Source organism: Streptopelia decaocto (assembly GCF_964273445.1).
Source record: "Streptopelia decaocto genome assembly, chromosome: Z".
NCBI lineage: Eukaryota > Metazoa > Chordata > Aves > Columbiformes > Columbidae > Streptopelia > Streptopelia decaocto.
The window spans coordinates 78,114,700-78,138,175 of NC_138657.1; the positions used below are offsets into that span (position 1 = coordinate 78,114,700).

The window sequence follows — 23,476 nt, forward strand, 5'->3', positions numbered from 1 at the left end:
AGCTTTGGATTTGTGAGTGAGAGAGGAAGGGAGCTCTATGTACAAGCTAAGAGGGAAAAGGGGAAGAAAAAAACTAAAAAGAAAAAAAAAAAATAGAGGAATAAATATCTGGGAGGAGGGCGTTTAAGAGGAAAGCTTGTGCCAGGCTGGAACCAGCAGCTGGTTGCCAGCACAGCAGGCTGAGAAGTTGTTGGTGGAAGCACTCAGTGCCATGTTTGGGTTGCTTAAAAAAATACACCCTCCCTCCCTCATTATTCTGCCTCTTGTTTTTCTCCCGACCCCACAGGCAGGAGGAGAAACTCGGTTGCCAAATGCAGGCTTGCAGGAACTTTGTATTTGCAGCAAAGCCAAGGGATGCAATGGGAGTCTGTCCTGCCCGGTGACACATGCGTGTGTTTGTGCGTGTGTGCCTGTGAGCGCTGCAGCTCGCCTGTGCTTGGGCAGCTGTGAGCTGGACCTGCCTGGCGTGCTGTGGGTGCAGCAACTCTCCACTCCGAGGAGATGCCAGTGCAACCGTGGCACCATTCTTTTTCTTTCCTGATGTGAAGAGAGGAGGTGGAAGGGATGGGGATGAAGAAGAAAGTGCGGGTGGAAGGTTGTAACGCTTGGCTGGAAAAATTTAGAGGAGTACAAAGGAGAAAGCAATGAAAAAAAGGGTGGCGGGAGGTGGGGGAAGGAGGCTGTGAACTGGCTGCTGCGGAGGTGGGAAGAGATTTATGTTTGCCAAGTGGGTTCTGTTGGGAGTGGGCTGTGAGGGTGCGGGGTGCCACAGGCAGGGCGGGTGCGCTGGAGGAGGCTGACGGCCTCGGCAGCAAAGCAGCAGGGCTTTATTTTCTTCCTTTCTTCCCTCCTCCCCTCTGCTGGGCACTCGGAGGAGAAGGCAAGACAAAAAGCTGAACCAGTGCCAAGAAGGAGCTGCAGCGGCTCGAAAATGGCACTCTGCGCCACACTAATATTTCGAAGCCGGGCTGTGCTGGAGAGCAGTGAAACGTGCCGGGAATGAGAATGGCTGTGGCCAGGGGGCCACTAGCCAGGCTCAGGGGTGTTCTCCCGCCTCTCTGCTTCCCCTTCGCCTCTTAAATATGACTCTCTTCTCCACCATCGTCTGCCCTAACCAATATTTAGAGATCCTAGGAAAAAGAGCAGACCCTTGCTGGGGACTTGGGGTGGAGAGGAAGCAGAAGAGGGGCAGCCCCTTGCACCCCTTGAAAGTGCCGGGCAGAAATGCTCTGCTTACAGCCAGTCTCTAGCCCATGTGTGTCTGTTATGATGTTTGCAGGAATGGATTATAAACAGAGACAGAGCGAGTGTGCTCATCTCCATATTGGGCAGAGATTTTGTTTGTTTGTTTTCCTAAGGAAGAAGAGAAGAATTGATTCCCAGGGAATTTTCTGATTGTTTTCCTGTTACTACTCCTTCCCCTCCTGCTCGCTGTCCTCCTCCTCCCCTCTCCGTACCCATAAGGCTGCTCTCATAGCTCTGTATCCTGATGCAAGGTTACTTGTAGGACATGCAAATCACTGCAAGGTGCAGCATCGCCTACATCGGTGTTTTCCTCCGCTTCACGTTTGCTAGGGGACAAGGCAACTTCAAGGCCCCTCTGCAGCTCAGCTGAGCATTTGGTTAATGCAGTGTCAGTGCTTCTATGGCAAAAACCCTTCCTGCAAAGCCTCCCTCCATTCACAGGATGGAAAAGGTACAGAAAAGTACCTTTTTCTTTTTTTATTTTTTTATTTAATGGAGTTTTAATTTCTTTTAAACCTTTTAAAATTATTAGCACAAGCATTCTTGTGGCAATGCAATAATTGAAGCTCAATACAAAGATTTCAACCCCCATACACACACACACACATATGCTTCTTTCTGGAGCATTCTGACACTCGGACATGAAGTTTTAGATTGGCTTTAGAGAAAGTGGAGATGGAAGAAAGGGAAAACTCCTGCCTTTGGATTTGAAAGTGGGTTCAAATCCTGTTTTAACAGCAGTTTTAGCACTCACACAGCCAACAGGTCAAGGTCAAGGAGACCTTTCTAAAGCATGGGAAGAGGCTCATTAACTTGCTTCATCTCAGCAGCTTGTGGGTTGTTGGGTTGTTAGCTTGGCCCAGTTTGAAGTCCCAGGCATGGGATGATGCCCATGACCTCACTCTAACCTGAAAACCGTGCCCTAGTATAAATCCAAACCACTTCAAACCTCACATTTGGTTTTAGACACATAGGTTTGGTTTTAGAGCATCTAATTCTGCCCAAGCTATACCTTTTGGATATACTGTGATAAATAGTGGGGAATTTAGGGACACTCAAAGGTGTCATCCAGCCTGCTGTCCTCACCATCTCACAGCTCCGTGCAGATCCACAGTCCTTCCTCTGCAGAGGATGGAAAGCTCAGTCCCCAATTAATGTTGCTAGGAGGTGCACTAATTTCTGAGGTGATGTTATCAGGTTTTGTATGGAATAGCATGTCTCCTTTGCTCTAAGCTGTGCCTTCAACCACCAATTGCTGCAGCTCAACTTGGGCTTACACAGAGGAGATGCTGTTGTCTCAAGTCCTGGCTGATACTTTTGACTGCAGCTGCACCTCTTTCTTTGGGCACAACCTCCTCTTTTTAACCTGGAATCCCCGACTATGGGATTCCAACCTACAAAAGCAAATGACAGGAGTGGGGATTGAAGCCCACATCAAAGTGAGCAGATGAGACTGGCAACTGTTCTAGCCCACCATACACCTGCACAGAGCACGGCTCATACTTTTAGATGCACAGCCAGCTTCTGCTTACTAGTGATTTAAACCTCTTAATACTTCAGTTGCCAAATAATATTTCCCACCAGATTTATAGTGAGTATCCCAAAGATATTGACAAATATTAATATGGAATGACAACATCCATGTCTGTGAAGTAGCAGTATGGTGTTTGTTATTCAGGAAGGTAAACTGAGGACAGCAAATGAAGAGACCTTCCTAAGCCTTGATATTTCAAAATGCAGGCCTCTTTCATTTCCTCAATATCTTGACAATGCTCTGGAGTAAGGGAGCTTGTGGAATGCATCTCATCCACCTTGGGACAAAAATGTTACTCTTGTACATTCCCAGTAGTCCAAGTAAGCCAGCTGGACAGCTTGGTCATACTTCCCAAGGACCATTGCAAGGCCTTGACAAGGCAGCTGAATGTGTCTTTGTATCAAATAGGTGTCTTTGGATGTATTTCACTGAAACATGATGTCTCATGAACCTCAAGTTACTTCCTTCAAATCCTTCATCCTTTTTATACTTTATAATGAAGAATGTCTGCTCAGAGTTGTTATGAGATGACTTGTGTCTGGAAGGTTCAATCTGGAGGACTCTTCCAAGGTTATCTTCCACCCCTTCTCCCCACAACTTCCCCACTCTTAGGTTTTTTTTATTTTTTGGACCGGTAACCTCACATTTTTGTAATCTAAATGTGCAAATGCTCTGCAGTCACGGTCCAGTAGCTGGGTTAATCTCAGACCCCTGGAGTGGCAGATGGCTGATTTGTTGCTGATTCCAGTTACAGAAAATCGTGCCACCTATTATCTTTGCACAGGCTGCTGCTTAAAAAGATGCCTTGGGCAAAATCAGTGAAAAGCAAAGCAAACACTCTCTGATCTGCATTACTACAGGTGAAAATGTAAAATATTTCACCTTGTGTGAAGGGCTGGAGAGGTTGACAAAGATGGGAAAGGAGGCAGGAAGGGAAGAAGGGGAGAAGAATATCTCAGTTTAGTACCAGAGGTGCAGAAGCACAGGGCAGAGCATGTTCAACACAGTCACAATGTTGAATCACAAGCACTTACCCTGTTTTAAATGGGTTTGCAATGTGGTAATCCTTGGCTTCAGCTTCCTGTTTTAATTCTTAAGCAAAACAGATGGGTTGGCATCCTTTGACACCTTCCTGCTCTTCCCAAGCCTTTCCAACATGGATTGTCATAAGAATCCATGGCTCTACTCCCTGCCATCATGGCTTGTTGCATGCCCAGTGGCTGCTGGGGAAAACCATGATGGCCACATGGTGCTCCCATGCTTACCAGGGCTACTTGAGAGGATAAACCTGCTCAGCTGGCTGGGTTCAGGAGAAACTTGAGGGGCCTTCCAAAACGGAGTGGGGCCAAGAGTGAACCCCAGCAGCAGGTTCACAGAGGGCCCCAGCTGGCAGGTGGTGGTGGGCACACAGAAAGATGTAATGAAATGGAGGAGGGCAGAGTGAAACTTTAGATGCTTGTGAGCATTTTCTGCACAGTTGTTCCCACAATCAAGGTTCTCTCTTTTCTCTTTGCTCTGGGAAACGCCACAGAGTCAGATGAAGAATTTGGGAAGAGAGTGTGGGTTCGTTGTGCAGAGTCCAGTGACGAAATCTGTGAACAAGGTAAGAACAAGGCATTATGGCTGTGAAGAATTTTGTTTCTTCCTTTTCCGCTTTCAAACCCATTATTGCTGTGTTGGACAAGAAATTTAGGATGTGTGTAGCACGGAAACTGATATTCTAAGCACTAAGGAAAAGAGTCTAAAAAGATCAAGCTAAATAGGGCTTCTTTTTAATGCATGCTATTATGATGGTTTGGGTTTTAGAACAGTTTATATTGCATCTATATGATCTATGTGTGAATAATTGTTACCAACCTCCTGACACCAGGACCTAATTAGGAAGTAAGAGCCTTAAATAGGCCATTGTGTAGTGAGCTTCCATATGTCTCCTTGTGCAATTTATTTGCTTCACTCCATTGAGATATAATGAGAATGAAACTCCTAGAACTGCCTTTGACTCCAAGGCTCTCCTCTTCAACTCCTCTGCAGTTATAGCCCACTGTTAAGAAGATAATATCTATTTCCCTTTGTTTAGACATAAAAAGCTACTGTACTGCTACTCTTATTCCAGGTTGTCCAAGTTTCTCTGTTTCTGAGTTTCCAGTGGAAATGGAATGAGAAATGACAAACCAACCTGTAGGCTAAGAAAAAGCACAAAAAAGGTTAGGATAGGCTGATTTTGAAGGAATACTACCTACCATATCTACCTCAAAATGCTGTTGAAAAGCAATATTGTGGTATTTGAGTCAATGTATAGATGGAATTTGAAGAGCTTTCTGTTTATTCTATTTGGCTTTATTCCTGGTAGGATATGAAGAAGGGGGAAAGGTTGATACAAGGTTGCCTGGGTTGTGTCTTAGCTTTGAATATTTAGCTTGGTCTGGACTAACGTGCCCTCCAGGCCTCTCTGTTCATGTTGTGTTGCAGAGCATGTTCTTTAAGTATGATTTCAGAAGATATCCTCTGTTTCCAAACACCTCTTGCATGCATGACTCCATCCCATGCTTCCAGTGTCCCACTTCATTCTTTTACTTCCATCATCTTGAATTCAGTGAAACTTAAGTGTATGATTGAGTGTCATTTTATGTTGGGATGAACTTGATTAAGTGCTCAAGGTTGTGGGTTGTGGCGGTTTTATTTGCTTGTTTGTGTATTTGTTTTTGTGGGGGCTTTTTGCCTTTTTTTTTTTTTTTTTTCCTAAATCAGACCCTTATTTACTATCCTAGTGAAAAACAGTTCCACTTGCAGTGATGTTGTTTATTATAATTCACTTGCATATTCCCTTCCAGAAATTGTCATTGCCTTCCAGAAGGGAGGTTAGTGCTGGTCCCGTTGCAGTGATAATTATAATCAGACCTGTCAGCCTTCACACAGCCTACGCTTACCACTTGCATTTAGGACAATTTTTTCTGAAGCCTATTACCAGTGCTGCTTCTTAGGGAAAACTAGTAATGATATTTTTCTGCTAATCTTTGGTGGCTCTCAGCTTTGAAAGCATGGAGAGGAGCAAAATGACTGCCAGTTGTAGTTAAAAGAACTGTATGTTTGTCCTGGTGCATCTAAAGAGCCATGGAGTGGGTGGATAGTCTGGCAAATGCTGAGTGGTTTAATTTGGTTATGATAACTCTTCAGGTGTGTTGAAGATGCAAACTGGTGGTTTTTTCCAATGTTAATGATCACAGAAAATAGCTCTGCAGACCTGCTAGACAAGGGCCTTTGGGTCATTGTTGGCAGTGGTATCCTCTCTCCCTGCTGTTTTGGGCAGCGATTTGTGGTTTGCCTGTTTTCAATTGCTTGGACACAGGATGGCCAGAGAAGCTGCTTGAGGTGATGATTGGTGTCCAGGGATAGGCACAGTGCAGGACCAATGGACCCACTGACACTGTCACACTGCAGTACAGTGATGACCAGCTGGACAGTGTGGTGGTGTTGGGTTGGAGGTTGTCCAATGTTTTATTTACCCCAGGATGTATGAAAATTGTCTGCCCTAGAGTTATTCACTGTGAAACCCATCACCCCGTTTAGTTGATTTCTCTCCCTTTTCACTTCATGGTTCCTATTGATATGCTAATAATCCCACTTTTTTGGGGTTTTGCTTTTTTGCTAGCTTAAAAAAAAAAAAAAAAAGAAGAAAAAGTAAATTTTACCATTTCATTAGTCTAAATAAGTGATGTATCTTTCAGTCCCTCCTGTGTTATCACCATGATCTTCATAATGTTCTCAGAGATTTGGGCCCCTTGATTTTGTCAGAATTTGAGGCTGATCAGCACTTTATAGCTTTTGTAGCAAAAGGAATGTTGGGAGAGTGAGAACTCTAACATTCTATGCAGTTAAATATCTACAATGTGCAGAAATATGATTTGCCTTTATTTTATTTAAATTCACTGGGAACTAGAGATTTATTTATCAGGTGTCACTCCCTGAAGGAAGATAAATGCCACACAGCAAAGACTTCATCTATTATACAAACATATTTGAAGGCTTTGCTATTGCTTTCCTCAGCCTGCTGCATGGAGTTAAAATGCCTGCGGCTGAGCAGAGACAGAGTGATACTTAGCGGTAGCATCTTATGACCTTTTGATCAGCTGAGATCTCAAGCCATATTAGTGGACAGATTATGATGTGATGGAAAAGGGGCCAGGAATAGCCTTTTTATCATGAGATCCTTCCTGTGAATATCCTTCTTCTATATACTCAGGTGGTTAATCATTGGGGCCATGACAATCATTTGAAAACAAGAGAGTGATAAACTAGTATAGACAACCCAAATATGCCCAGATTTGCCAACTATAGTTGGATATCATAGCTTACCATTTTTCCCTAATGTTCTCCTACCCTCCTGTTTCTATAAAGGCTTTGGGTGACCTTGCAGTATTTCCAGTCACTAATAACCCCATTTGGCAGAAAGATCTACACAAAATGGACCCTGAGTCCTTGGACCACAGGGGAACTGCAATCCCCGAATCAAAGGTACGCACATGGTGACCGTGGATATCTGGCTGTGAAGGGATACATTCACATGGAAATGTCTCTGTGTCATTTCTGAGATAACGGCAGTGATGCTTAAACTTATTTAAACGTTTTTTAGGAAAAAAAAGCAGGTTTTAAAAAAATGTGTAGCTCTGATAGTATTTTCATTTTTAAGGAACCAAACAGAAACAAGAAGAACTTTCACATTGATCTTACCTATCTGCCTGCACAGGATTACTCCCTAAACTTTGCTGTGGGTTTATATTAGCCTCCTTTTTATCTTAATGGCATATGTGGATCTTCAGCCTCCTTAATAACTAGGCATAAAGGAACTCTCATTCATTTCTGACTCTGTGCATTAGTAACCATTGTGCCGAAGTTTGATCTGGCTGCTATGACCACTTTTAGAAGGAAGAAAGGATGGACACATGTTTTTGATGTCTGATGTAAATGCATTTGTGTCTGTCTGAGCACGAGCAGATGCCCAGGCAGCCCATGTTGGTTATGAAGTATATAACACAGCCCTGTACGTGTTAGTACAGGGGTATCTGAGTTTACACATCTTTTTTCCCCTTGAAGCCAAACCAGCTGCTTATTATCTTGATAGGAAGAGGTAGAAGGGCCGACAGTGTGAGAATATCAAGCTGCTGTCAGTGTAGTGGGGATGCTGATGCACCAGGTCTGGAGAACAATAGCTGCCACAGCCCTATGGAAACTCTTTGAAAATGAGAAGGTTATGGAGGTGGAGGAAATGCACAGCAGGACACTGTCTCCTCTTGTCTCCCTCAGCCTCTTCAATCAGGTGCCTGCTGGGCTTCCCACTCCTCCTGCCTTTTGCACTAGATCATAGGATCATAAGGTATTAGATTCTGCTGGCATTAAGTCATCCTCTGTCTTCCTGGCATTATAGTTTCCCGAGTCAGGGAACTGCTGTGAAACGTCAAGGCTGTGAGCCCACAGGGTTCTTTTCACTGCAGCTGCCAGTGCCACAGAGGTGTCCAAACAGGCGCTGGGAGACAGCTCCAGCTGTCTGACACCAGTCTCCACCACCTTTTCTTTGGGAAAAGCAGGCACTGCGAAGGGTGCGTGGCAGCCTTGGGGTTGTCTGTTCACCAAGAAATTGCCATTGCTGAAATACAGCCATCTCACAATGATAAGGTGCTCCTTCCCAAGCTCCATTTACAAACCACAAGTCAGTGCCTGCATGGGTCGTGTCCAGGGACAAGTGCTGTAAGCATCGCAAGTAGAACCATTCAAAGGGATAGGTTCCTCTGAACACTTCCATCTAAGAGTAAAAGCTTCTGATGAGAGATTTGAAACCTCTCCAGTAAGAAGTCTTTGTGGTGTGTGTGGTGAAGAGGATGTAAATACAAAACGTTTTCTCTGCCTCCCTCCACTGCCTTGTAGTGCTTGGGTCCCTGTAGGGTGTAGGAGGGTGCACGGGCTCAGGCAACACCATACCCAGATCCTCCCTTTTGGTGTGAGATTTCATTAATGCTGCTGTGCCTTCTGCCAGATGGTCCCTGCTGTGATATAGTCAGTTCTCAAAGTGGTTGCATTCAGCTTCTGGTAGCTCAGAGACACCCATGAAAACTGTCTCGCTTTGCCTTGGGCAGCTCAGCACATAAGTTCATGTAGGACTTCTGACGATCCTCCAAGGTAGCGTGGTTAGAGCACATGGCAGCTACTTGAGCTGGGATGCTTTTTCAGGGGCGTGCAATTTGAAGATGCAAATGTTGAAGATGTAGTTTCCATCAGGCAGGTGATAAAGTGGTGTGGGATAGGAAAAAGAGGACAATGGTTTGGTTTTGAAGTCAAGCTGTCCATTTATAACTTCTTCATAATTTTAAACACATAACATCTTGTTCCTTGCAATTATTTTTAGATTGCAGACTGTGGTTATCTCCAGTTTCTCCCTGCATAAGAATAATATAGTGAACTAACAAAAGATGATTGTTATAACGAAATTTAGAGTCATACATCTCCCTTCTCCTTGCTGGAAAGGGTTGATCTTGGGCATGAAAGAGGGAAGAAGGACATTGGCATTCCAGTGTCTTAGGCTGCATCTGTCTTAAGCAAGTTAAGCAGTGTCTGGGAATGTTGCTTGCACAGAGTGTGACTGAGTATACTCAAACTGCTAGACAAGTCCTTGGCATGTTTTTGGTCCACGACAACTATCAAATTCCTAAATCATTTGTAAGCATGGATCAGGGTTCATCCCAGTGACCCATTTGCATTTAGCTGCTGTGTTAGGGAAGGAAAGACACAGTTGTGAGCAGAGACACAAACCGTTCTGTGCCAGTTGGCCTCGATACCTGGAAATATTTCTGGGCACATTTAATTTACTAGTGGCAGAAGGGGCTCAGGCCCAACTGAGAAACTGGACTCCATCACCCTAAACTCCATTTGTCAGCAGTGGGAGATAGAGAGGAGCCACCGTCAGAGTATCATTCATCCTCCCTTGGTCCCAACCTTTCCAAATCATAGTTGCTAAGGCAGCTAAGCCTACAGGATTCAACATGCTGATAGCAGAGAAAAAGCTATATTATCCCATAAAAAGGCTATGTATAGTACAGGTGCATTTCCTGCATATTTATTAGTCACCTCCCCTGCCTCTCTGAGCTCAAATTAAAAGAGTTTTAAGCCATTCAGTTGTTCTTTCCTGCAACAGCGAGTGCCACCAGTTATTTTTCTTCACATAAAGTATTTCTTTCTCTCTCACCATAGGAAGGTTCCTTTTTCAATTGGTTCCAGCCATAAGACTGGTGTTCTGTATAATTTCCTCTTTATGGTTGGTGGTTGATAGTTAAATGTGTCCATAGGAGACAATTGTAGACTTACTTATATATAATAAAACAGCTCATAGAAGGATACAGATTTATTACTTTCAAATATAAATAAACCCTGTATTTGATAAAGAAAGTTTTATTTTGTGTTCACCCTATCCAAATACATATATATGTATATCTTTCTACTTTTTCACACTGAATCAAAAGCCTAGGTGAAAAAAACAAACACAAACAAACAAACAAACACCCCACAACTTTGGCTGGACTACTGCAACAAAAGCGTCATGTTTCATTATCTTTTCTTTCATTGAAATTTGTTCATGCACAAGGTGATCTGATATAATACATGTTTAAACATATCAAAAAAACCATTTTTTTCTTCAAGAATACCTCAAGTGTTTGGTCACAGTAGGGATTAAATTATTGATTGAATTTGGCACATATTTGGAAACATGACCTTAATATGTACATTTCAATGAAGAAGGTACTTTCCCCAGATCTTTCAGTCAGTCAGATAAGTAAATTATATTTTTGACATGTTAAAGATGTTCCATTTTAGACAAAGGAAGCAATATCCCAGTTGTTTCACTGAAACTCAATGCCCTGTGTTGCTTGTTAACAACTGTGCCTTAATTGTTTCACTGTCCCAGTTTACTATCAAGTGTCAATGCACTGCTACATTCCAAATAATCAATAGTTCTGTCAGCTGAATATGCCCTGGAAATACAATATTACTGTTGATACTGGTTGGCACAGCAGAAATCAAGGCATCAGACTCTGCAGGCATTACTTGTTAGTACCTTAGTGTTTACTTGCAGAGCAACCAGCTTGAAAATCACTTCAGTGTGCTGTTCTCCAGGAACCAATCTTTTCTGCATACCCTCCTTCCATGTACAGTAGTGAGCATGAACATAAACATAAGGATATCAGGGCACATGTGACCTGCAGACATGACGCATATAGTTTCATTTCAGCCTTCTGTGGTTTCTTGGTGCGGCAAACTAGCTGCAAAGAGCACTAGTAAAACCAAGATGCATCAGCTCTGGCACTCTCCTCTAACAGTACAGTGCATCCACTTTGATGGCTGAACTAGTCAGCATCCCAGTGTGTTCTTCTTCATGGGAAGCATGAGGTGGGCTGTGGACAGGTGGCTTGAGACCTCCAGCAGCCTTCTCCACACATCATGAGCAATGCCATTAATGAAGGCTTGTGTGGTTTGTTTGCAGAGGTGAATCATAGAATCATAGAATGTCCTGAGTTGGAAGGGACCCACAAGGATCATTGAGTCCAACTCCTGTCCCTGCATAGAACAACCCCACAGTTCACACCATGTGTCTGAGGACATTGTCCAATGTCAAACACTGTCAGGCTTGGGGCCATGACACCTCCCTGGGGAACCTGTTCTTGTGCTCCAGCACCTTCTGAGTGAAATGTGTCTTCAGGTTCAAGCTATTGGTTGAGAGGAAAAAAGCCCTGAAACATTGAGGTGTGCTGTCCAGAACATCAATTCTTTGCTCTCCTGCCTTCCCAGGCTGCCTGGTTGCCTTGGAAGGAAGAAAATGTGGTGCTCCCCATTCCCATATGTGCCTTCAAACACACCCCTGTGAGTTTGCTGTCTTTGCTCTATCTATAATGGCTTCACAATGAGCTGTGAATAAAAGTTTGGCAGACTGATTTTACAATTGTCAGTCTTCCCAGAAGCAGCTCAGAATTTCATTAACCAAGGCATAGGCATGACTTCCTATAAGCTCTTTTCAAATTTCACTAGATCCAGACAAATTAAGTCAATATTTTATCTATGTGCCACCGAAATTAGTTGACACAGTACTCTTCATATAGGAATACTATAGTTTTTGTCTCTTGTGTCTGAGCACCAGCTACACTATGAGATTCTATCATCACTGATAGTGTTTCTTTGTTAAGTGGCTATACTTCAATAATAAGAGTACTGGGGAGAAATTAACCTGGATGTGAGCAGAGCATAACCTTGATGAGGATAAGCAGTGAGATGTATGTGTTTGGAAGAGGTAAGTGGCTCTACCATGCCACAATGGCTGAGTAAAGTTTCAGGATGATAGTGGCAGGGTAAAAAAAGGAGCTTCAGATAATTAGAAGGCACTTATGAGAGCCCCTGCCAGGGTGAATGAAGAAAACAGCTTTCCTTACACACACCTTAGGAGTAGTGAATCAGGAGAAATGGTACCTTCTGCAGAAGTTCACTCTCCTCATTGGAAAGGTGGCCTCATCCTTGATTCAGTGTAGTCAGGACCTGCTGTCCTTGCAGAGGCTATTGAATGGAAAGGTAAGGTAGGAATGGAACAGGCTGGTAATAACAGAGATGTCTTCGCACAAAGCTCACTGAAATAACTGAAAGACACCCAGAAGCTGCTTTTTCTTCAGGTTACTCCTGTCACAGGAGCCTTGCCAGGTGGTAGGAGGAGTAGTGGCACTCCAGCTCATGTGGCTTCTGATATGGAGCCATCTGACCCTGGAGCAACTCATTCTGCTAACATGGTCATTCATTCAGCTGTCATGCAGCGTCTGAGAAACTTCTCAAAGCATATGGAGTAACATGACTAACAGTGGCCAGGGTTCTCCCCTCAGCAGGAGGCATGTGTGCCACAGGCTGTCAACCTTGGGATGTTTTTTGATGATATCAGCTTAGTTTTATCTTCCAGGTGACCTTAACTCACATCATCAGAGGTCTCCTTGCTGCCAAGGAGCAAGTTCATCAGCCTTATCCTTCATCCAAGAGCTTTAGTTTATCTCCTCAGAGCTGTCTGAGTTGCAGGGGAGATGGCAATGCAAGGCTCTGCATCTACTGATGTTTCCTGAGGCTGGACTTCATATCAGAGATGACATTTCTATACTCTTTCAGAGTGAGGAAATGGAGACTGGCTCAGCCAGGAGCAAATATATGACTTATAGCTCTGCTGCTGTGCAAGAACATGGAGTTAGAGATGAAGATGTCATCAGTTGAGAGATGAAGTTATCATCAGTTGTAGCTGTGTACTATCAACAAAAGGAGGAGATGCCGGTTGCACTCTCTTCAAAACATTTCTCCTTCCAGCACTGTCATTTCTTCTCTGTAGACCCTCAGCAACTTACATCAGTTGCTTCAACTGAAACCACAAATGATGTCATTACATTTTTTTTTCATTGGGTGGTCAATGAATGGCCATTTCTGCCCTTATCTTCTCTTTTAGATAAAATGCCCCAAAATACCGTCATTGAAGTTCAGGGGTCATCGGTGACTTTAAAATCCTCTCAAATTGCCTTGGATCAGAACCAAATGAAATAAAAATCAATGTAACAGTCAAGAGGTCAAGACACTAAAAATGATGTGTCCAATGCAAGCATCTTGCTGGTTTCAGAGTGTTTCTGGCAGCCATCTGCTTGTTCGAATTTAAGGATGTGACGCTTTTAAATGTCATAGAAAAAAACCACACTTGACCACAGTCTTCAGATATTTTACTTGATAACAGGATTCTCTTTTTTGTGCCCATTTTCTTGCAGCCTCAAGAATGTCCTGTTTTGAAATCATGCTGTCAGCAGGTGTTCATAGTGCTGAAATATCACAATTTTTAATTCTCTAGTTTAAAAAAAACCTACAAATTTTGTGGCCTCAAAATACTTCCTTCTCACCCCTTTTCTTGAATGAGCAATAGAGTAGATTATTTTATTAAAACTCAGTAGCCACTCATTTATTTACCTGGTAAATGTCAGTTAAAAATACACTTTTTTTTTTTTTTTTCTTTTTCATGTTATTCCTATTTCAGCTCTGTGGTCTGAACCTTATTCTGTGTAACAAAGAAACCAAACCTTTTATAGATAGTGTTAACCAAGACCCAGTGACTGAATCACATTTAAGAGCTAAATTCCCCTTTTATTCTCAAAGGTGGTCGGGATCAAAGCACCGAGAGGCTGAGGCTAGAGAGAGAAACTTGAACTCCTGGTGTATCCTTCCTATGAACAAATAAAGATGTTATAGATTCCCTTGCTGCCAATGTGACCCCTTTAATCAGCAGCATGTTCACAGTTAAGATGATGGTATTGTGGTAGTCCATAAAAATCCCTGCTGTGGTTGGAGCATCATAAAGGAAACATACTATTGTTCTTGGCACAAAGACTATATGACAGTAAAAGGTGAAGATGGGAGTCAAAGGGCTTGGCAGAGGCAGGCAGCAGTGGGAAAAGGCTTCATGGTGCCTATCGACACATCCAGCTGTACCCAGTTGTTACTGGGGATGTGTGGATCGCACTGGGAGAGGTTTGCAAGAGGACTGTGGAGAGGGCTGATGGATATGTAACAAGAGCCTTCCCTCTGCAGGAGAGACAGCCTTGGGGAAGAGGTGAAGGTATGTTAGCAAAAGTTGTTTACCATCTTTCTTGGCACTTGCTTAGGGAAAACATTCTTTCTGGATTTTTTAAGAAAATATAAATGAATAAGGCATTCACAAGCTAATGAAAGCTGCATTTTCATCAATTATAATGAACTCCATTAAATTCTGGACATTTACCACATCACAATGTTTATCTGCAAAGCAATATTTCCCCATGCTTAATAAAAGGGAACAGCAGGAGTACCGCAGCAAATTTAAGCCACTTCTAGCACTCAGTGTCTGGATTTTAATGGCACCCACATTATTTTGGCTTCTTTTTATAGATTCATCCTGCTTTATGTGGCAATGCTTAGGTTTAATATTCTTTTTGCATGTAAATCTCAGCATCTCGCATAGCAGGGCAGGATCACACCATTTCAGATGACAGAAAAAAGCACTGAGGTGTTTTGGTTGTAGACGCAGAGCAATGCTGCTGGAAGCAGACCTTTATCTCCTTAAATCCCATCTTGGGAGTGCACTACATCTCCAATGGGAAGCTTTTCCCATTTGTAGACAGGCTTATACAGGATGTGAATCAAAGGCTTTCATCAGATCAGGAAGAAGGGAGTGGGCATCTCCCCGTTGGCTTCTTGGGGCACTGTCAACTGTTCTCTGACAGGAGTCAAGCACTCAGAAGTGGTAACTGCAAGGGGAAATATACAACTTAGTAGATAAAACAAATAGCATGCGGGTGTCTGTGTTTTCCTTTCATTTTCGTCACTGGCCATAGCCCGTTCGCTCTTTCTAGTGGGATTTTCTGTAAGTCCTGTTTGGCATGGAGAAAGGCAGAGCTGACCTCCCCTATGTTGAACATGCCTGTTTGTCATCTTCTGCTCTCAAATTTGCTGGTTGTTGAAGTGCCACCATGTCCCTTCAAATGCTCTGGTGTGTCCTTTGCCAAAACACATTAGAGCGTTTTGCAGGGTGGGTTTTGTTTGTTTCTTTCTTTCTTTCTTTCAAGAAAAAAACAAAGGGGTTAGTGTCCAGCAGCTCTAAAAATCTCTGGGAGCAATGCTGCCAAGCACCCTCTCCCTTCAGTGTTAGGAGGATCCCAGTGTGGATTTGCCTTTGATTTGCAATAACAGAGGAAGGAAATCTCATCAATGTTTATAAATATCTCCAGAGTGGGTGTCAAGAGGATGGACCAGACTCCTTTCAGTGGTGTCCAGTGATAGGATGAGGGGCAACAGGCACAGACTGAAGCACAGGAGGTTCCATCTGAATATGAGGAGAAACCTCTTTCCTGTGAGGTGCCAAAGTCCTGGAACAGGCTGCCCAAGGAGGTTGTGGAGTCTCCTGAGACATTCAAACCAGCCTGGACACGATCCTGTGTGATCTGCTCTGGTGACCCTGCTTGAGCAGGTGGGTTGGACTGGATGATCTCCAGAGGTCCCTTCCAACCCCAACCATTCTATGATGCTGTGATTCTGTGATATGACAGGTGAGCCCCTCCGGGCTCTCTCCTCCTTGGAAATTAGCTGTATATCTAAATGGATCATATCCCAGTAAAATCAGCTGATGAATGAATCAATCAGCCTGGTTTGGAAATCTTCCCACTGCTTCCAGGGAGAAGGTGTACTTGAAAAATATTCTCTGATGACTGAGGATCCATCCCTCCATGCAGCTGCAGAGCTACTGGCACTGTGGCGTTTCCCATTAAGGCAGCCTGCGGTCATATAGCTCTCAATAGACTGCAGGAGTGGAGGAGGGAAAGTAGGCAGTAGCATCTTTCCTCCACAGCCTTGACTGCCCTACAGACCCGTCACCTGGTCAAGGAAAGAGCTTTCTGCTCCAAGACCTGGATGTACTCCAAAACGTGGATCAAGGTGCTAAGATTAGACCTAGAGAGTGGAGGTAAAACAAACAAACAAACATACAAACAAACAAACAACAAAAAACCAAACAACTGAATGTCTGTCTCAGCACTAAGCCAAGCATCTCTTTCTGATAAAAGTTTTAAAAAAGCTCCATTCCCCAATTTTGTATACCCGAAGGACTTGACTGGTTCCCACAGATGAATAATTTTGTAGGGCTTTTATAAAATGCTGAGGAAAGACTTTGAAGTCTCTGAAATTTCCTTGTCTGTGGTAACCTGACCTATGGGGGACAGCTGGTTTTCTCAAAGAGAGGGCTCAAATCAGATGATGAGGATGCTTTGGCCAAAGGGTCTAGTAAGTTGAAGGATAAGTGTTTCCTGTGCACAGACACTCAGTCATTATTAACTTTTTATCAAGTAGTGTGAGAAGTATGCTAGAGGGTGCTCATACAAGTATTTGTGTGTGAGAGAGAAAGCTATTTTACCTGCATGGTGACTAAAGCACTGAAACCACGCTTTGGTGACATCACCAGATGCAATTTTCATCCCTGTGTCTAATTCACAGTATTGTGTACCATTGCTACAAGCTATGGTTGAACTCATGAAGAACTGGAGGAACACAGGGGTTGAAGTGATTCCCAAGTAAGACCTGTTTCTCTCTACGTTTCTCCTGCCTTCTTTAGTTACTGAAAAGCTTCATCCCGCATCTCATGGCCAGTGGACAGAGCCAAGGAAGTGCAACCAAAAGTTTCTGTCTGTAGATACAGGCCTGGTACACTCCAGAAGGAAAAAAAGAGCAATCAGCTATATGAGAACTGAGCCAATTAAATGTCTGAATAGTTTTTCAAAAGCAAACATGGGCAGCATCAGAAATTTTCCATCAGCTGTAATAATGCCAATTACTTTGCCAATTGCTGATTCCACCGTGATTTGTTTAGTGCAGTCGTGCTTCGGCCTCTGCCTGGGCTGATAGGCTTTGTTTATGCTGACTGTTCATTTGCAGAGCTTCTCTCTCTTTATTTTTTTTTTTTTTCCTCATGCTTTCTCTTTTCTGTGGGCCTGGCTCAGAGCCTAGAATAGCCCTTCTCTTCCTCTGCTTATTTCCATCTGGGGCAGGGTATCACCAAGGGGTGATGAGTTTCTTTGGAGCAGGAGATATTGCTGCTGTTCGCAACTATTTTGCAAATGCAAAAATGGTTTTTGTCTTCCCTTACTGCTGCTGAGTTTAAAAACCAAACCAAACCAAACCAAACCAAACCAAACCAAACCAAACCAAAGCAAAGAAAGCTCCCAAGAAGCCAAGGAGCTTGTCAAGGAGTGAGCAGTTGGGATCTGCTGGGGATGGTGGTTCTGGAGCTGATCGCTTTTGTGTCAGGAACGGAAAGTGCAACCTTGTGTCTCTCCACATGGCAAAGGAACACACAGAACACATGCACACTCAAATTGAGTTTCCCTGGAAAGTTAGTGGGAGATTTTCATTACTGTTTACATTCAAGTCCATGGAAATTAATGGGTGTCTCCATAACCACTTTGCACAAGAGCTGTGATCCTTTTCTTGCTAATGTTGGAAGAGGGCTAATCATGGGTGTCTAATGAGTGTGACTGCCTGACTGACATCTTGAATGTAAACTACTGTAATATCTTCCAGAGATTTTAAAAGCTGATTGAATTTCCTTCCCTCACCAATCAGGTCTTGGTTGGGGAGGGATGGATGACATTTCCTCCTCTCTCCTCCTATTTAAGACATGAAGGGGTGGTTTCATCTCCAAGGTACACAACATCTTCCCCTCCAACTTTCATCCTTCTTTAGCAGCCACTGCTGTCTGTAGCTCTTCAGTGATGGTACATTTGCATGTACCAGCCTTGCTCCCAGTTGCCTCATGTGGTTTTGGTGGCCAACACTCAACTTTGCCTCCTGAATTGTCTTCACAGCTGGCTCCTGGGTGCAGGTGCCTGGGGAACACCATAAGCAGGGAGCAATAGCAAAGCTGTAATAACTGACCAATGCAGAACTGTGAGTATTTAGGAATCAATGAACAGCAGATAGTTCGTGCAGGGCTTTCTTGGGCACCGGCTTTATTCTGGCCTTTTGGTCCCAGGCAGCTGGTGTGATAACATGAGCACATCCTTGCTGGGGTGCAGTGGGACTCATTTCTACCTATCCCTGGGGCAGGCAAAGGAGCCCCCAGAAACATGATCTGCCACATGAAGTATCAGCTAGAGATGAGGCTTACAGCTCTGTATTTGTACCCTGCTATCGGTTTCAGCTTTGCAGCTGACAAATGTGTGTGACACGCTTTGCTGCTTGCAGCCCTCCTCATCACCAGGAATTGTGAAAGATCCTCTAGACGTGTTTTCAGCCCTCGCAGTTCATACCAGCCACAAATAGACACAAAGCAGATGAGCTGCTGGCTCACATCAGAGAAATGTTGTAAAGAAAATTTGCAGGGAAACTGTCTAATAGCCCTACATTGGGAAAATTAAAGAAGAGGTAAGTTTCAGGAGAGGAACATATCAGGATGTGGTTCCTTTTCCCAGCAGTGTCACTGCTATGGACCTTATTCCCCTTGGCCTGGCAGTTCATGTAGTCCTCCAAAATGCTACAAATGTGAGCAGGTCTGAAATCTCCCCTTACACAGTCCAGTAGTAATATTTTTCATCCACTTTGTATTCACGGCAGCACAGCTGCCATGGACACCAGCTGCAAGCCTTGTTTTCTTTCTGGGAAATCAAGACACAATGAAAAATAATTTTTCCAAGTCACAAACCTACTTTGTGATGAAGTTAAAAATAGATGAGCATATCTCCTACCTCCTGTCTTACCTGCAGGACTCTCTCACATTCAAAGATGTCTTAAGCTTGAGCACTTGTGAAACAGCTAAAAATTCAGCAGTCACTAAGTCCATTCCATATTCAGTTAATTCTCAATGAAAACAAACATCTTTAACATTTTGAGGCTATCTAAAGTTTTTCCTTTTCAGAAAGCAAGTCAGTCAAGTTCAGTTAAGACTGGTTATCAATGTCACTAACCTTTTTGTTTGTTCCCTCCCATGGTCTCTCTGTATTCTTACTGAGCACTATTGAGAGTTCGTGACATACTAATTGTGTTGCAATATAATAACTCATCTGGCAATTTAAAATGGCAAAGGGATTATAAAGCTAGGAGTGGCTCTGCTGGTATGGCTGGATTGGTGTTTATTTTAGGGAAGGACCTGTTATCTCAGCACATTGGAGTGCTGCCCTCAGAGCCCTGACACTTCATGCCCTGCATCTAAGGTCAAAGGCAGGCAAGTGTCACTCCTTGTATCTAATTCAGTTCTGTTTGTTTTTTTTTTAGCATTGTCTGTTGGGTAACAGCAAGATTTAGCAAAAGAAATCAAGCCAAATTTGTCAGGAGCCTCACTAAGGAAACTTCACTGTTGGGTTGCTACATCAAATCCAGTGGGTTCCCACCTGGACACGTTTTCTATCACAGTGCAGGGGAAGCCAAGCCATGGCATTTAATGCAGGTTTTGTGCTGAGTACTACAGCATTTGGTTAGGTTAAACCCCAGGAGACTTTGGAACATTTCTTCTTTAGTCCAAAACAGCAGAATATAGTTTTGCATAAAAAGAATGGGAGAGTATCACCTGATATGATGGGAGACAGCACAAAGTAGAGAAGAAGCCATGAGAAGATAGGCTAAGTCCAGTTCGTGTCTTATAGACATTTCTGTATGTGTATATCCTCATCCATAAAATGGGAACATTAGTAATTCTCTATCTTGTGGAAAGTTAGAAAGCTAAATTAATTACTGTTTGTGAAGCTAATTGAGAATCCCAGATGAGTACTGTTTGGAACATTCTAAATTTTCTTCTTATTATTTCCGTTGAGATTTGGCTCCATGCAATTAGTTTGCTGTATTTGCAAACAGGTATGCTGTCTCAAGCTGTTTGGAGGTATTCCTCATGGAATTGGCCCATGCAGAGCTGTGTGCCATGACCACGCACTGACAATCAGCACTAAACCATCTTCCAGCTCTCTGAATTCACCCCAAACCTGCATCCATCTCCTTGTGTGGCTGTACTCTTCAGAAAGTCATGTTTCAGCAAGTGAGAAGAAACAGTTTAAGGAAACTGGTCCTATTGCAAATTTACGCACTATTATAAATTGTTATGGTAATTTATACTTGTTTGTGTGCAGTGGAATAAAGCCCAGAGGTGGATTATGTCCAGTCCAAGGAGGGAAAAGGTTTTCAAGTTTCTCGGCATTTCACAGCATTCAAATGTCTCTAGGCTTGGCCATCAGCTTCTGTTGGGTTTAACATTGAATAAATTATAATGCAATGTGTACCAGTCACATAGCGGTTTAGTTTATGCTTACAAGTGCTGTTGAGCTTGATAGTTTTGAGTTAGCTGTGTATTTTCAAAAAAGTCAATAAAAGCTGTAGTTGTCTTTACTGAAGATTCACTTGTCAAACACCTTTCCCACTTAAAAGTAGCACAACAGTAGTAGGGCAAAAAGACCTACTAAAATGGTGCTTTTTAAAAACAAACAAACAAACAAACAAAACCCACAACCTTTTAAGATTATGTAAGAGCTATAGGAAGTATATTGTTTTATTTATGAATGAGGAACTCTGTCTATTCATTATTTCCTGAGTCTGGGTTGGTGTGTTTTTCTTTTCCTTTCCTTTCACAAATAAGCAATAATTGACATTGAGACATTCAAAGGAGTGAGTTTTAAGGATCTTGAAACACCAGCAGCTTTGCCAGAGGTTTCATCTAAGAGAAGCAAAGTCAGTATGAGCTGGAAAGCTTGGGGAAGGAGACAAAAATAATCAAGTCAATGTGTCAAAAAATGCTGTGCAACTTAGACTGGAGTTATGCTTGTTTACCTTTCTTGTGCATAAAATCTCAGAGGAGATGGGCTTAGTGCTGGGGGAAGCTCTGCAGTGGTCGCATCTCTGTTACAATGGAAGTATAGAGAAGCACACATTTCTATTCAGTTACCAAGTTAGTGAAACACTCTGCCTGATATCTTTGTCCAATAAAATCAATTTAACTGCTATGTTTTTTTTCTGTTCCTGTAATCCTGGAACAGTGCTTCAAAATCCGTATTAGCCAAGGCAAAAATATTTGGCCTAAAGGTAACTTGAAGATCTATTTTATACATCACTTTACTCCATTTTTAAGGACACATTCATGGGCCATGAGCCACCTGAATGTTTTCAAAAATCTGACAGTATGTCACTTAAAGACTGAAATGATCATTGTCATTGGTGTCTGCTTTGTTAGGAAATGTGCAGTTAGAGGGAAGGAGTTATTATAATAAATAGTTATTTAATCTTCTCTATGTCCAGCTTGAACTTGTGAATAATAGAAGCACAGCCAGGGCACTTTTACATGCGAAGTGTTTCACTGTGTTTCCCCATATTAGCTAATATACCTCTGGAAAGAACTGAAATTTTAGAGCTGCATTTACAGGATTCCCCAGCGTTGCTATCAGCAACCTCCTAAGCCAATCCATTCAGGTGGTCCTTTGATGTACAATTAAGCCCAGGAAAAAATAGCTTTGTGTAATGTATAAATAGAAAAAAAAGGGAGATAAAGGCAGTGTTGAAGTCATTTGCTGACAGCTTGGCATCCAGTTGTTAAAGGTGCATACCACTACCTCTGCTTAAGAATGAGTCCTGAAAAATGACTGTTCCTTCCCAAATTCCAGCTCCCTGAAAATTAGTACTTTATTTACCTTTCAGCTACTTTTTTCAGTTGGAAAGAAAAAAATAAAAAAGGTCTATGAGGCTGACTTGATTTGTCTTGCCAACAAAAATGAATTTTTTGTTAGAAGAAAATGATGTCTGCTCTCTAAGACAGTGCTTTTATTAGATTGTTTTTCTCTTTATCTCTATAAAAATAGCATTTTTGCCGGAAGCCATTACGTTTACCCATTCCTACTGATGAATAGCTGGCATATGAAATATAGACCTCTTGCGTGTTGCAAAAGGTCAGAGTACGTGGTTTGCTCTTTGAGCATCAGGGATAAGACATCCAGGTACATTTTGATTAACCTAACAAAAAAAGTGAGATAATCCAAGTGGAAGCTACAGTATTTGAATGAACTTCAGCTGTTAATGTCTGCTATATCTGAAGGCCTGACTGATCTCCTGCCAGTTTTACATTCATGCAACTCCATGGCCAAAGTGGAGCTATTGTTTTTTACATCAGCGGGAAATTCAGTTTCACCTTTTGGAAGAACCAAAACTAGCTGGTGCCAAAGGATGAGGAAAGCCATTCAAATATGAGAAAACATATGGAGAAGAAAACAGGTTGGCAAAGGGTGCAATTATCATCCTACCCTTACCTGTCTTAGGAAGGTGGGCATCTAGTTCCCACTGGATTTCCAGGCTCCCTGTTCAGCCAAAACAGAGCTCTGGGTATTGGGGAGAACCGTGCATTCTGGGTATCTTAAGCACCATTATTGCTGTCACCTCTGTACTATCATAGTTGTGTTTGTCCAAAGGTTGAATCAGGTCAACGTAAAGCTGAATGGGGTCTCTTGGCTTGTCAAATCAGCTCACAGTGACTGCATTCCCAGTGTCCTGTAATGCCCTCGACACAAATCTGTTAAGTTCCATATTAACCTTTGTGTGGTTTGGGAGCCCAGTGGCCAGCTGCTGCATGACTTCCAGTTGGATGCTCCTCACCCTGCAGGATTGCTAAAGGTGGTTTGGAAACACAGTGCATCCTCTTTGATACTGTGAAAACAAAACCATGAAAAAGTGTGTTCTGAAAGACCAGATCTTATTTTTGAACATTTGCAATAATTTTGAAAGAAGATTTTGCCACACATGGTTTTGTGCCTGCTACAGGAAAATGTGACAAACTCTGCTTGCCTAGTTTGGTAGCTTCTCAGATGTAGATAAAAGTAGGTGTCATAGTCGCAACAGTAGTCTGAGAACAGGAGGTAGGCATCTCTGGTGATAGAGAATGGGGAGACTCAGGGCTTGGGGCTGAACTCATTTACAGATACATATGCAAAGCAGTAATAAATGAGCTACAGTTTATTATGGGGATAGCACCAGATCTTCCAGCTGCTCTATTAGGACTTCAGGGCAGGATATTTAATTATATCCTGGCCTCCTCCTTTAAGCAGATTATCACAGTGACACACTGACTGTTGTACCCTGCCAGTGCCCTCGGGCTTTGCTCCTTCTCTT

The 23,476-nt window shown here is 42.8% G+C and overlaps 1 protein-coding gene across 3 annotated transcripts in view; it reads left to right on the top strand.

The window, feature by feature from the left end:
- Positions 1–23,476, top strand: part of SETBP1 (SET binding protein 1) — a 262,069-nt gene that overhangs the window by 115,034 nt on the left and 123,559 nt on the right. For 2 of the 3 annotated variants that reach the window (XM_082074622.1, XM_082074624.1), the window contains one exon: positions 4,311–4,382. The exons of the other annotated variant lie outside the window; for it this stretch is intronic. In XM_082074622.1, the coding sequence (XP_081930748.1) occupies positions 4,311–4,382 (72 nt within the window). The remainder of the gene's footprint in view (positions 1–4,310; positions 4,383–23,476) is intronic. 3 annotated transcript variants of the gene reach the window in all.